At 37.4% G+C, this 13,700-nt stretch overlaps 1 protein-coding gene across 3 annotated transcripts; it reads left to right on the forward strand.

The window, feature by feature from the left end:
- Nucleotides 1-759: 759 nt before the first annotated feature.
- On the forward strand, nt 760-13,273 carry LOC143747319 (uncharacterized). Of its 3 annotated transcripts, none has more exons than XM_077240024.1 (12): nt 760-866; nt 957-1,063; nt 2,674-2,964; nt 6,405-6,653; nt 6,743-6,847; nt 6,945-6,983; nt 7,924-7,971; nt 8,128-8,838; nt 9,575-9,820; nt 9,926-9,985; nt 10,135-10,752; nt 10,945-13,273. In XM_077240024.1, exons 2-12 carry the CDS (start codon nt 1,009-1,011, stop codon nt 11,271-11,273), a joined length of 2,751 nt encoding a protein of 916 aa, XP_077096139.1. In that variant the 5' UTR covers nt 760-866; nt 957-1,008; the 3' UTR covers nt 11,274-13,273. The 3 variants fall into 3 exon arrangements, 2 of the variants coding, with proteins under 2 accessions (XP_077096139.1, XP_077096150.1); XR_013206711.1 differs by having other exon boundaries at nt 790-1,063; nt 10,945-12,221; nt 12,457-13,273; XM_077240035.1 differs by having other exon boundaries at nt 794-1,063; nt 10,141-10,752.
- Nucleotides 13,274-13,700: the final 427 nt, after the last annotated feature.

A 13,700-nucleotide genomic window follows, 5' to 3' on the forward strand; every position in this document is an offset into this window, starting at 1 on the left:
TATTTCTCTCAAACGCAATTGTCAGATGAACATGATGTCATTCCTTCAGAGCAATGCTGCCGTCTGCAGGAGATGTGAGGTAAAGACAGTTCCCTGCTGTACTGGAGCCTGCAGTTTCACTTTTAAACTCACTTTCTGGGAATGAGACTATACAAACAAGTGCAAGTAAAACAATTGGGCTAAAAACTAGTGTGTTTAGTACCTTACTAATAAACTAAAATACTTGGAAAACAAATGCCAGTTTACAACATCCGCAAGCACAATGAACTATTTTTGCACAGATAAATAATAAAATGTCCGCGCTCACTCTTACATTAAAAATAAGGCTGAAATATCATCAAACAAATTATCATTCCCAAAGAATTGGGTTAAAAGTAACCCAATAGTTAAATTTACAATTTGTTTTCATTTAATTATTTTAATAAACCCAACGATGTTAAAAATTACCCAACATTTTTTGAGGGGTAATAAACCCAATATAGTGACCCAATATGTGTCAACAACAACCCAACGATTTTTACTGTGTATGCCGAGTAAAAAAAAATTTATATCGCCTAATCAGAATTTTTTAATTGAGGAATTTCTTGTCGAATCACTGTCAACAAACAGCGGGGTTTCATTCTGACAAATTCTGAGAGAAAAAAAATGCTCCGGCAATATTACATATTATTTGCGGGATGTTTTGTGATCGGTTTTAGTGTGAAAATCATCATGAAAGAGACCATTATGCTGTTACAGGTTCGTTTACTGCTTGCGTCACTTAAAGGTGCGTTTCTACCTTCTGTCTCCGCCCAGTTTCAGGAGGACAACCGATACCTTTAATCGCATTTTTCTTTTCATTCTTCCGGCACTCACTGCCTCAAACGGTGTGGGCGAGTTTTTAATGGTTTGGTGTGTTGTTTTTTTAGCGTTCACGGTCGAGATTTATGCAGTCTCCATTAATAATCCCCACACAGGCGCGCGCACGGGCTTATAAAGAAACGAGCTCTCGAGATCACCTGAGGGAAGATGATGGCAGTAACGAAGAGTTTGGTCTTCATTACATGTCTCTGTTTTGCTCGAGGTAAGTCCACAGCTTTTTAAACATGGAGATAAAGTAGAACAGACTGTTTCTCTGTAATCCAGGTGCAATGACCTGTGCGGGAAACAGATAGTGGCCAGGCGAAACACAACAGACATTCGCGGAAATGCTCCATTAATAATAACAACGGAAACGAGTTAGGAATTATTTTATATAGTAACATTTTTAAGGCATAGTTGAAGCCAGACTAAAAAGATTAAAAGTCAAACGTGTGTAAACTGTGGTGAATCTCTCTTTAAATGCAGGACTTGCACTGAACTTTGTACTGAAGTTGTTCTGAGATCTTGAACTGAAACACAAACCTTTAATTGAAATGATTAGGCTTGAGATTTCTACCAAAATGTGATTTGTTGTTTGTCTGCAATATTATGGGAGTTTGAGCCAAAAAATTGAAGGCTGGTAAATTGATTTAATGAAACACCCAGAAAAAGGTAACATTTCATCTTAAAATCAAAGCAATAACGTCATTGTATTATGCATAAAGACAATTAAATCATAGTCTCTATTAGGGATGCACCGATACCACTTTTTAAGGGTCGAGTACGAGTACCGATATTTTTTTCCTGGTACTCGCCGATACCGATACCGATGCCTGTTGTACTGGTGGGTTTTCTCGTTTATTGTGGCAATTTTCTAAGAACAACACAATGAGACTAATGAACAAATCAGCATCTTTATTTTCAACAACTTAAATAAACTTAAAAAAATAAATCATTCTTATTGTGCTTATCACAAATTTTCAAAGCCCAAATTTCACAGTGTCCAATAACCTCCAAAGGGCAAAACCAAGGACATAATGAATGTAATTTTTACCTGCCTGTCACAAAGTTGTCAAAGTTCTAAAGAAATCACAGACAACAAGACAATCAAATTTGTCATAAAGTGCCAAAGAAATCACAGAACAAATGTTTAACATAACACTGAGTAACAATGTAATCACAGCCGAAAGTGTAAAGTGAAATATTAGAGTGTACTATTAAATCTAGCAACACTATAACTGCAGGAAGAGTGCTCATAAGAATTAAGAAATATAAGCTAAGGATATACGTGAGGTATCGGTCTTTGGTATCGGGGTATTTTTACGAGTACGAGTACAAGTACATGAGCTTGGTATCGGGCCCGATACCGATACTGGTATCGGTATCGGTGCATCCCTAGTCTCTATACTTTAATGTATTTTTTATGCATAGTTGTATTATTTATAATTGAAGTATCTATTGTTTATTTTACTTTGCAAATGTATTACAATATAGGCTTTTTACTGTTATATAGTACAGATTACTGTATTGCAGTAATGACAATCTGTTATTGAATATATTGAAACATGTAGACACATTATGGCAATGAGAATGTTCGGGAAATATCTTGAAATTTGTTGATGCATTTAAACATTTATTAAAATGTAAAAAAAGTGTAAAAATTTTTTGAACCAGTGCAAATAATAAAATATGCGTAATTGTCTCATAGCAAAATATTAAGTCCTGTATTTGTCTTTTGATGTTATTATAAAATAAGCCCTGGGTTTATTTTTGTGAGATTCACCCATTGAAACAAAGAACCTTCACTAATAGTGTCTCTTTCATCTCCTATAGATTTTGTTTTCTGTGATGATTATGAAGAAATTGGAAAAGACATCACACTTACTCCAAGCATCCGTGGAAAGCCTACAGAAATACTGTGGAAACACAATGAGAACATGGTTCTGGTGTATGACGGGAGTGAGGTGGTGGTGCACAGCTCGTTCAGGCGCCGTGTGGTGGTCGATTTTGAAACTGGACAGCTCACAATAAAAAAACTAACCAGCCAAGACAGTGGACAATATCAATCTGAAATTGTGATCAATGGGAAAGTTCAGACCTCCAGTCATACTGTGACAGTTTTGGGTAATATATCTATTTATCTATAATCTATCATCTATCTATCTATATCTTATCGTCTGTAGCGTCAAACGATGAGCAAGACTCTTCTGCTTTGTGAAATTCAATATTTCAGACCATTTTTTTCATGTATATCAGTTGTAGCAAATTAGCTCAAAAGGCAAATATGAACAATTAATCATAACTCCTTATAATTAATTATTAATATTTTGATCAGTTAATAGAATTAACTTGATGTAGCTGAATTAATATTACAATCAATGAATCTGTTCATCCAGCGAAAACTCAAAAAGAGTTTTATTTAATGGTGGGGTAAGCAGTATTTCTAAAACCCTGTTGGCCATTGTTGACATTTGAAATCAACCCAAACAAACACACCCCTCCCTTCATTGCTCCGAGTCGGTCTCGAACCCTGATCCCCTACAAGCGAGTCGAGTGCACTAACAGTGACACTAAACACCGCATTCACTAGCAGTCTTCAGCGCGACTCTCACTAGCTGACCTCCGTTACACATGCAATCCAAGAGTGGATGTCTGATCACAGCAGAAGCGCAACAGAATAATGCTTCACGAAAAATAAAGCACAGATGACGAACGAATGAAAAGGAAGCACAAAAAATGAATGTACACTACACAATAGTAATTACAAACAAGAGTTGGTTGCCAGTTTCCAACAGCCCAGCAGCTCCAGACACACAATGACCCTCAAACTCAGTGTTACTCACGCGTGTTACTTACGTGTTACTCGCGTGTTACTCAGTGTTACATCATGTGTTACTCACGTGTTACTCATGTGTTACTCAGTGTTACTCACGTGTTACTCACGTGTTACGCGTTACTCAGGATTACTCAGTGTTACTTAGTGTTACTCACGTGTTACTCATGTGTTATTCACGTTACTCAGTGTTACTTGTGTTACTCACGTGTTACGCGTTACTCAGCATAACTCAGTGTTACTTAGTGTTACTCACGTGTTACTCACATGTTACTCAGCATTACTTAGTGTTACTCACGTGTTACTCACATGTTACTCAGCATTACTCACGTGTTACCCAGTGTTACTCACGTGTTACTCATGTGTTGCTCAGCATTACTTAGTGTTACTCACGTGTTACGCACGTGTAGAGCGAATCAAAGCTTTTGCTCTCTCCAGCGCTGGACAGTGTTTCTAATATTGACACGGGTCCTAAAGCTCTTGCCCAGTCATAACCCTTTATTTTCCAGTGATTTCTTCTGAGCTTTTCTCTTTTTTATTGTCTCATCTCTATTTCTGCAGTCTTTCTTCAACTCTGCCTCTTGCTCGTTCTCTCTCCTCCACCGTCATACGCCCTGTAATGCCGATTGCTGAACACTGTTGTTGTTTATCCATGTGTCTGCCCGACTAACTTCCAAACAGCGTTTTTCAAATACCGCTTACCCCACCTTTAACTAAATCAAGAACATGTAACTAGGGTTGGGTATCGAGAACCGGTTCCATTTTAGAACCGGTTCCAAAATGCCAAAAACCGGGGATTTGATAAGACACGCGCATTTCGATTCCGCTTATCGATTCCTTACTTTGGTGATGCTCGCTCGCGCATGCGCGCGCGGTGAATGGCAGTGAGCATTTGTTTACTGTTGTATTGATCTGCCAGGACATGCCTGCCGCACATGCGCTGTACGTTATATTTACGATGGCAGAGCGCGGCAAACGTTCAAAAGTTTGGTTAAGCTTTTCAAAAAAAGATGAAAATACAGCGAATTGTATAACATGCAAGAAAGACATTTCATGCAAGGGAGGAAGCACCTCCAATATGATGAAACATTTGCTTCAACACGGGGTCAATTTGAAGGAATGCACCGCATTTGATTCGGTGCGATCTCTCAGCAGCAGTACCACAGGTTTCCACACACCAGATAAAGCTACTAGCAGCAGCAATACCAGTCTCTCACACTCAGGTACAAAACACAGATGAGCAGACATTCGTCTTCGAACTAGAGCCGCATAATTCTGGATTTGTTTAAAATTGTTGTTTTGTTTAAAGTGGAGATCATCATGAATAAATACATCAGACAATTAATATGAGTCGAGTCTATTAAATGTATTTTTTTTTGAATGAATACTTGTTTGATACTCCATAAATACTTTTTAGTTAATGGATGATTCACCATTTCTGAACGAATCTTTTGAATGAACGATTCAATGAAAAAAAATACATTTAACACTCACTTGCTGCAACCTATTGGTCTAATAATGTAATCAACACAATCTTTATTTGAAGAGACTCCATTCACTTTAGCCATGAAGCGGAAGATGAGCAAGGAGAGAGTGGATGAATGTCACAGGGCAGTGACAAGATTTGTGGTGAATTCCTTAAAGTGTTATATATATTGTAAATTAAGACGCATTGTCACAGTTTTACTGGTAATAGCCTAAATGTGACAAGAATAAAAGGTAGAATTGTTACAAGTATTTGCTCTCCTTTTTCTCTCCAATAAATTTTGGAATCAAAACCAAGAATCGTTAAGAACCGGATTCGATAAGCAGAATCGGAATCGGAATCGTTAAAATTGAAACGATACCCAACCCTACATGTAACTATTCCAAACAAACACATACATGGGAAATAAAAAACATGAAATTGAATGAAACCGGATATAGGAACCGGGGAATGAAGCTATCAAAAGAGTCATTTAACCATCCGGTGTTAGTTTGACTCTGTTATGGTCGAGGAAGTTACACATGGCTTGATGATTTACTCATAAATAATACAATATTTGCCCATAAATATACAAAAATATTTAAAACAGAGAAAGTGACAGTAACTTTAACAGTTTAGTAATTGGATTAGTAATCTCAAAAATGACCAAATTTTAGGGCTGTAACGATATGCGTTTATGAAACTGAAATCGCGAGTTATGCTTCCCGTCCAGATCCAGATCCAGATCCACATCTTTAAATTACTATTAGTATTGTTTGAAGTTAACAAAATAAAATACGTAGACCTACACCACAAAACTAGTTGAGGATGATTTTTTAATGTTACCTGTAACGGCTGTTTCACACTGCAAGCGTGAGCAACGCGATTTTGTCCGGCGTGCATGTTAATCACTGAGTGCGTTGTCGCATGAGCAGCAGTGAAGCGCGGGATCGGTGCCAATTCCATTTTTGCTGCGCTGCTCATGCTCAATTAAAGTGAAAGCACGCTTTTGATGGATGAAATAAATATGATTTCACACAAAAAGTGCCCAAAATGCGCAGAATAAACATCTAGTGAGTTTTAACAAGAACTGGAGTGGGAAAACAAAATAAAATTAAGACTCACAAAAATATATATAGAAGATTTACCTGTAGGTAATTTTTCCTCAAAATCGAATTTGAACCGAATCATGGGTTTGGTGTATCATTACAGCCTTACCAAATATCCACTGATTCTCACTAATGCCTCTGTGCTTTTGGGTCTTAGATATTCTGCCAGAGCCTCAGGTGACCTGTGAACTGGAGGATACTTCAAATGTTAAAAAACTGTTGTGTTCGGTGGAATCCCGAACTCAGCCGAGCTATGAATGGAGTGGACCGACTATTAATGTTCAATCGGGACCAGAGCTTCTTGTTGAAGAACAGGAGGAAAACCGTGACTCGGTCTATACCTGCACTGTGAAGAACCAAGCTAACAGCAGGAGCACAGACTTTACTCTGAGAGACTGCCACAGAGGTGTGCTAGCCAGTCATTCAAACAACGGTTTTAGATGCCTTGAGACTTTGATGCAGTTGCTTTACGTTTACTCTGTCTTTTGTGTGCAGGCAGTGCAGGGACTGCTGTATTTGTTCCAGTCATAATAGTAGCAATACTTCTCATCATTCTGCTTATTCTACTGGGAGTATTCTTATACAGACGTAAAGAAAAGTGTAAGTGCCATGAAAAAAGTATTCAACACTTAAAATACTTTTCTATATTACAGAGATTAACACAATTTTCTTTTTTGCCTTGTACATGGATGAGCAGCAAGGCAGTCTGGCTTGAGAAAAATGGACCCTGAAAATGGTAAGATCAGGGTTTGTACAGGAAAATGCTTGATTTTTAACTCTTATGGATTAAATGTTTGAATTGTGATTACATTTTGAATATCTTCCTTGAAAATGATTGATATTTGTTTCCTTTGAACATCCAGTTTGACTTTGAAAAAAGAAAAATTATTTAATTAACAAAATAGTCAGTAATTAACAAAAAGACTAAAACATGCCCTATAGGGCTTCATGGAAGATAGCTAAACCATTGATTTTAAAGGGATAGTTCACCCAGAAATGTAAATTCTCTCAGTAATTACTCTCCCTCATGTTGTTCAACCCTGTAAGACCTTCATTCATCTTCGAAACACGAATTAAGATATTTGTGATGAAATCTGAGAGCTGGATCACTCCTCCATAGGCTTCTTCAGGGATTGAAACGTGTTCCCCGAAAAGTTATTAAAAACGTCGTTAAAATAGTCCAAGTGACTACAGTGGCTCAATCTTAAGTTTATCAAGCGACGAGAATACTTTTTGTGCGCAAAAACAAACAAAAATAACAACTTTATTTCAACTCTTCATTTCCTTCTCGGGTCAGTTCACTAGTGTAACAGCGTAAGTTTCTGTTGTTATACATCACACGCATCAGACACATGACCAGTGTTGGCCAATAGTGACGTAGCTCTACGCAATTACACTAGTGAACTGACTCGAGGCCTCAGCTCCAACCCTTATCGAACACACCAAACAACCTAATCAGTGTCTTCAGGATTACTATAGCTAAAGCTTTTTCAGGGTTGGAGCTAAACCCTTATAGTATATATTGCTATCATTTAATAAATTAGTTTTGGTCATATGGCCCACTCATAATCGTGTTAAATTGTGATAACAATATTGACCAAAATAATCGTGATTATGATTTTTTGCCGCAATCAAGCAGCCTTTTTGTTTAATAACAATGTTTTCTATCAATGTAGGTGAAGGCCATAGCCTGTTGAGAAAATACCAAAAGGACGCTATGCCAGGTACCACCACCAAATGATTTACTATTATTATCACATGCTGACATGATATTGCAGTGGTGGTTATTGGTCATGTTGCTGTAAACTATAAACTCACTCTCAGCTCTTATTGAGAATGAATGACACTTGTTGTTAATGTCTTTAAATGCTTTGTTTCAGGTTCATCTGAAGCCACACTCCCTAGTCACGCCAGACTTCCCTCTCAAAACCAATCTATTATTGATAAAAAATGGGATCAGGACAGTGGAGCAGAGAGTTCACGTGAAACTGATGAAGGACAAAAACTTTTGAAGGAAACAAAAAAATTGCAGGAACAAACTCTTAAAGAGAGTCCACAATCTGCTGTGCCAGAAACAAAGGTTGTAACAGTTCAGGAACAGGAAGATGGCCAAGGACAAATGGCAGAAGAAAGAAATCATGACCCAGAGACCCAAAGCTGCAAACAAACTGATTCAGACAGTGCAATAATCAGTGTGTCTCAGCGGCTTGGACATGACGATGAGTTGAGTAGACGAGATGAAGAAGTGCAAACAGAAACTCTTGAACAGAGTCCACAATCTGCTGTGTCAGAAACAAACCAAGAGGACACCGGGAATGGAAATGAAGGAGAACTAGACACAAATGTGAAGAACAGCAAACATGCAGTTGAAGAAGAGGAAAACACTTACAGCAAACCTGATGAAACCGAGAAGGAGAGACATGAACAGAGACAAGAAGAAGAGGAGAAAGAGAAAAGTCCGAAACAGGAGAGCGGAAATGAAGAGAAGTTTCCTGAGCATCAGAACGAGAGAGAAGAGCTGAAAACTGAAGGTAACAGTGAGGATAATCAGACACCAGGAGAGACAGAAGAGAAGAAAGAAAGAGACACAGGTAAAACACAGATTATACGTTTGTCTGGAGAAACAGAACTTGATTCTGAAATAAACATCTCATCTGGATATAAAATTTTATTTTATTACTTTTGTAATGTAATTAAATTTGCATTGAATGGGCTTTAAGAGTTTGTTCCCCTGATTTGAGTCATTTTCTGTTAAAAAGATAGATCACTCAAAAATATATTTTTTTTATCTTTTTCTCATCCTCATGTCAACCATATGATGGATATCACTGGAACACATAATGAGAATTTCAAGCATCTTCACACAGATCTGTTCAAGCTCCACAAACTACATTAGAAAGCATAATAAAAGTTTCATTTATGTAGCTTGTGCACTGTGTTCCTATCCATAAGTAATAGCTTATAACAATCAGACGTAAATGTTATTCACTGAAAGTTTTCCTACCACAACTCTCAAATTACAAATATTTTGTCACACAAGATTAGCAAACATCTTAAGGAGATTTGGAATATAACACATGAGATGTATGGACTACTTCTATGGTACTTTAATGGTGATTTTAATGAGTTTTGGTCCGTTTTGATATTGGTCACTATGAACTGTTGAATAAATAAGAGTTGTGTGAAGATTTCAAAAATACTCCTTTTGTATTCCACTGAAAATTTAAGGGTTTAAAGCAGACCTCAATATCAGAAGCATTAACCTATCATTAGTTTAAGGACACACAATTACTAATAAAAATATTTTGTTGAATTTTGAAACCATAGAGACTGTGAGTCCACAATCTGCTGTGACAGAAAGAAACAATATGGATACAGAAAATGAAGCAGAACAACGAAACAAAAATGAGAAGAAGAGCCAAAGTGACGAAGGTGAACAATCAGTTGAGCAGCAGAACGAGAGCATGAGAAATCAGAGAACCAAAGATGCAGCTGAGGAAGACATGAGACCAGGAGAGGAAGAAGAGGGAAGTGAAGAGGAAAGCCCGGACGGGATAGACAGAGCAAACACAGGTAAAATCCAGATGATGGGTTTGTCTGGAGAAACAAAACCTTGCAGACAAATCACTGGATTCTGAAACAAACATCTGATCTGATCTGATCTTCTGCTGCTTTCAGCTCAAGCGTGCGATCCTCCGGCTGTGGATCCGCTGTCAGACGCTCTCAGTTCTCCAGCGGGTTAGTCTCTGCCTTTTCTTCTGACCTGACCTTAACTGTGTACTTATAATCTCCACATCCAGTTCAGATTCAGACGGTTTATATTAACATTTATTAGACATTTAAAAAGTGTTTTGAATGAGTGGATGTTCTTATCTTGTTGTATTTAGTTACAGATTCACCAGCTAACCTGGAGAAGAAACCTATAAACAGCAGTGACTCGTCTTCAAATCAAACTGACCGAAGTAATTACACAGACCAAGACAGAGAGGAAAGAAAACGTCCCGGACAGGAACAGGAAGATGGCCAGGAACAAATGGCAGAAGAAAGAAATCATGACCCAGAGACCCAAAGCTGCAAACAAACTGATTCAGACAGTGCAATAATCAGTGTGTCTCAGCGGCTTGGACACGACGATGAGTTGAGTAGACGAGATGAAGAAGTGCGAACAGAAACTCTTGAACAGAGTCCACAATCTGCTGTGTCAGAAACAAACCAAGAGGACACCGGGAATGGAAATGAAGGAGAACTAGACACAAATGTGAAGAACAGCAAACATGCAGTTGAAGAAGAGGAAAACACTTACAGCAAACCTGATGAAACCGAGAAGGAGAGACATGAACAGAGACAAGAAGAAGAGGAGAAAGAGAAAAGTCCGAAACAGGAGAGCGGAAATGAAGAGAAGTTTCCTGAGCATCAGAACGAGAGAGAAGAGCTGAAAACTGAAGGTAACAGTGAGGATAATCAGACACCAGGAGAGACAGAAGAGAAGAAAGAAAGAGACACAGGTAAAACACTGATTATACGTTTGTCTGGAGAAACAGAACTTGATTCTGAAATAAACATCTCATCTGATCTGACTTGAACTGTGTACTTATTCTCTACACATCCAGGTCAGATTCAGACGGTTGATATTGTCATTTATTAGACATTTGAACAGTGTTTTGAATGAGTGGATGTTCTTATCATGTTTAATTTAGTTACAGATTCACCAGCTAACCTGGAGAAGAAACCTATAAACAGCAGTGACTCGTCTTCAAATCAAACTGACCAAGACCAGGAAGTAAGGAAACTGTCTGGATCGGAACTGGATGAGGAAGAAAAGGTTGGAACAAATCAGGAACAAATGGCAGAAGAAAAAAATCCTGAGCCACAGACATCTGAGGAACAAAGCTGCAGTAACACAGACAAACAAGACAAACAAACTGATTCAGACACTGCAATAAAGCTCGGCGATGGGTTGAGGAAACAAGATGAAGAAGTGCCCAAAAATTTAAGAGGACTGGAAAAGGCCAAAGCTTTAAACTGATTGATAATAATACAAATGTTGTGCAAAATGAATGAGAGACTGAAGTGAAAACTCAACCAGAAGATGATAACAGAGAGACACGAGCAGTGAGACAGAACTAGACATGAAGGAGAAAAATGATCCACCGGAAATGAGTCAACACGTCAAAAATGAACAAAAGTTACAAGATTGTGGTGTAAATAACTGATTCAGACTAAATAAACAGTGACATGCCTGTGCAAGAGGACACGAAACAACATGAAGGACAGTCATAGTCCTGAGCTGGATTCGAGCACACAGTATCTGGTGAAAGAATGGAGGGAGAGATCGGCAATGAGGGAGGAGAAGTTTTGTCAGCTGTGAAAGATGAACAGACAAGCACTGGTGAACTAGAGCCGTGTTGAGGGAGTAGTGAGAGTCGTGAGAAGGAAAACACTGGAAATAACACAAGATAATGAAGGAATGATAAACACATTATACAGCAGCAGAAAACGGATAGGAAGCCTGTGCTAGAACAAGATGTAGAGAACAAACAGTCCAAATACTTCTTCAAACTGTGCCATATGAATAAAAACTATGCTGTCAATGTTTTACATTAATTTAGTACAGTGGCAAGAATACATTTGTGAACCCTTTGAAATATATCTAGATTTCCAATGCCTTTATCCAGCCTGCCGTCAATGATCACTCCACATCATTCATGTTTGAAAAGTACCGTACAACTGTTTGTGTGTTCGTTTAGTCGGATTATGTTTGTCAATAATTGTGACCTAGTGGAAGATCAAACCACATTTTATTAACAATCAATGCAGAAAACTGTAGTTTTTTCTTCATGCAAACGTGTATTTGGCACCAGTTTGTGCACTGCGTGCTTGTGATTGACATGAGAAAAGTGGAAAGGAATTTTAAATGAATGCAATTGTTGAATATGAAAGTTTAATAAAAAATATTTATTTAAAAAAAAACTTAGCTAGACATAAAATATATTTAATGTCAGTGAATTGCCTGAGTATATGATCACATAAATGATTGAAGGAAATATTGTGAGACTGAGGAGTGATGAAATCGCAGTTGTTCTCAGCTCTTTGTTGACGAAAGCTGAAGAAGTGTCCATAGAAAGGGGATAGAGCAGTGGCTCTCAACCAGATATTAAGGTAAATTAGTGACAAACAGGAGTTTAGTACATTAGGCATGCATGAGTAAGTCTGTTATTATCGATGCGCAAACAGACCGTGTATGTGCGCTCTTGCCTCACTGATTGCTATAACATCATATTTCTGCATGTCAATTTCAATCTGCAAAATGAATGTCCTGCGAGTGTTTTATAATGGATGCTCACCGAAGAAGTGGGATTTAGGAGAGTTTGGTTCACTTATGATGTCGATGCATTTTGACACATTCAGAATGTTTTTCTTTTGTATTTTGCAGCGTTTAGTAATTCTGAATGTATCCGTATAGTAGCCGTATAAATGCAGTCGGGGTTAGGGATCTTTTGCCGTCTCCCTGTGGATCGGTTTGGCTGGTCGACTTGTGCTCATTTAAGAGTAAGTACTTTAAGTTGTTAAGTGTCAACAGTGAAGAATTCAGGATCTGTTTTATATATTGTTTTAAAAAGTTAAAGAGCAGCGAGTTATTTTAAAAAGATATAATGCTTCGATTTGCAAAGTATGTTTGCAAAAAGAATTCTGAAGGTTTAAATATATCTAGAATTTATTTTGTTTAAAAAATATCATGCTGTAGAAGAGTAATAACACTAGGAATGTGTTTTTGTTAAGAAAAAGGTTTAAAAATAAACACTTTTCTCTTAGTATATCTCTGAGAAAATGTCAAGCATTAGTGATGGGTCTTGCAGTGTCGATATGGACGAGGACTTTGGAGTAAAAAAGGACCACTGGTTTAAAGGGTATTTGTTGGTTGGAATGTGAATAATAATGCCCTACTTTATTTTTTTCTTTCAACAATTTAACAAACCAAATTTTTTGTGATTGTTTTATTTAATAAAAACATTCTAAATATTAAAACTTTTCTTGGCTGATTTCTAGAGATCTTCAATACAATTTTCCCTTTAAAAAAAGGACTTGCAGTGCTGGTTCTTTTTAAATGGAACGACATGAATTTTAATTTTTGGGTGAACTAGGATATCTCTTTAAAAAGTGTGAATGATTGTTTTTTAATATTTTTTGATAGGTTTCAGGTTTAATATTAAATTTAAAACAAATTGTGAACATCTTAAAATGACTGGTCTGCCTGTAAGCAATATAGTTGACTTGTAATCAAAATATGCAACTCGGGGGAGTTGTTATAAATTGTAACTCTAAGATGATTAGTAAGATTTCAATTGTTGTGAAATGTCAGTCTCTTGCGTAAGAGAACATGTATCATGTTTAGTTGCTCTTGTTGAAACCTGTATCAGGCCCGGTTGCAGAATCAAATCACTGAGGCTGTATA

The sequence above is a fragment of the Siphateles boraxobius genome, unplaced genomic scaffold (assembly GCF_051911475.1).
Source record: "Siphateles boraxobius isolate OS27281-9 unplaced genomic scaffold, OSU_SipBor_1 100, whole genome shotgun sequence".
In the NCBI taxonomy this organism is placed as follows: Eukaryota; Metazoa; Chordata; class Actinopteri; order Cypriniformes; family Leuciscidae; genus Siphateles; species Siphateles boraxobius.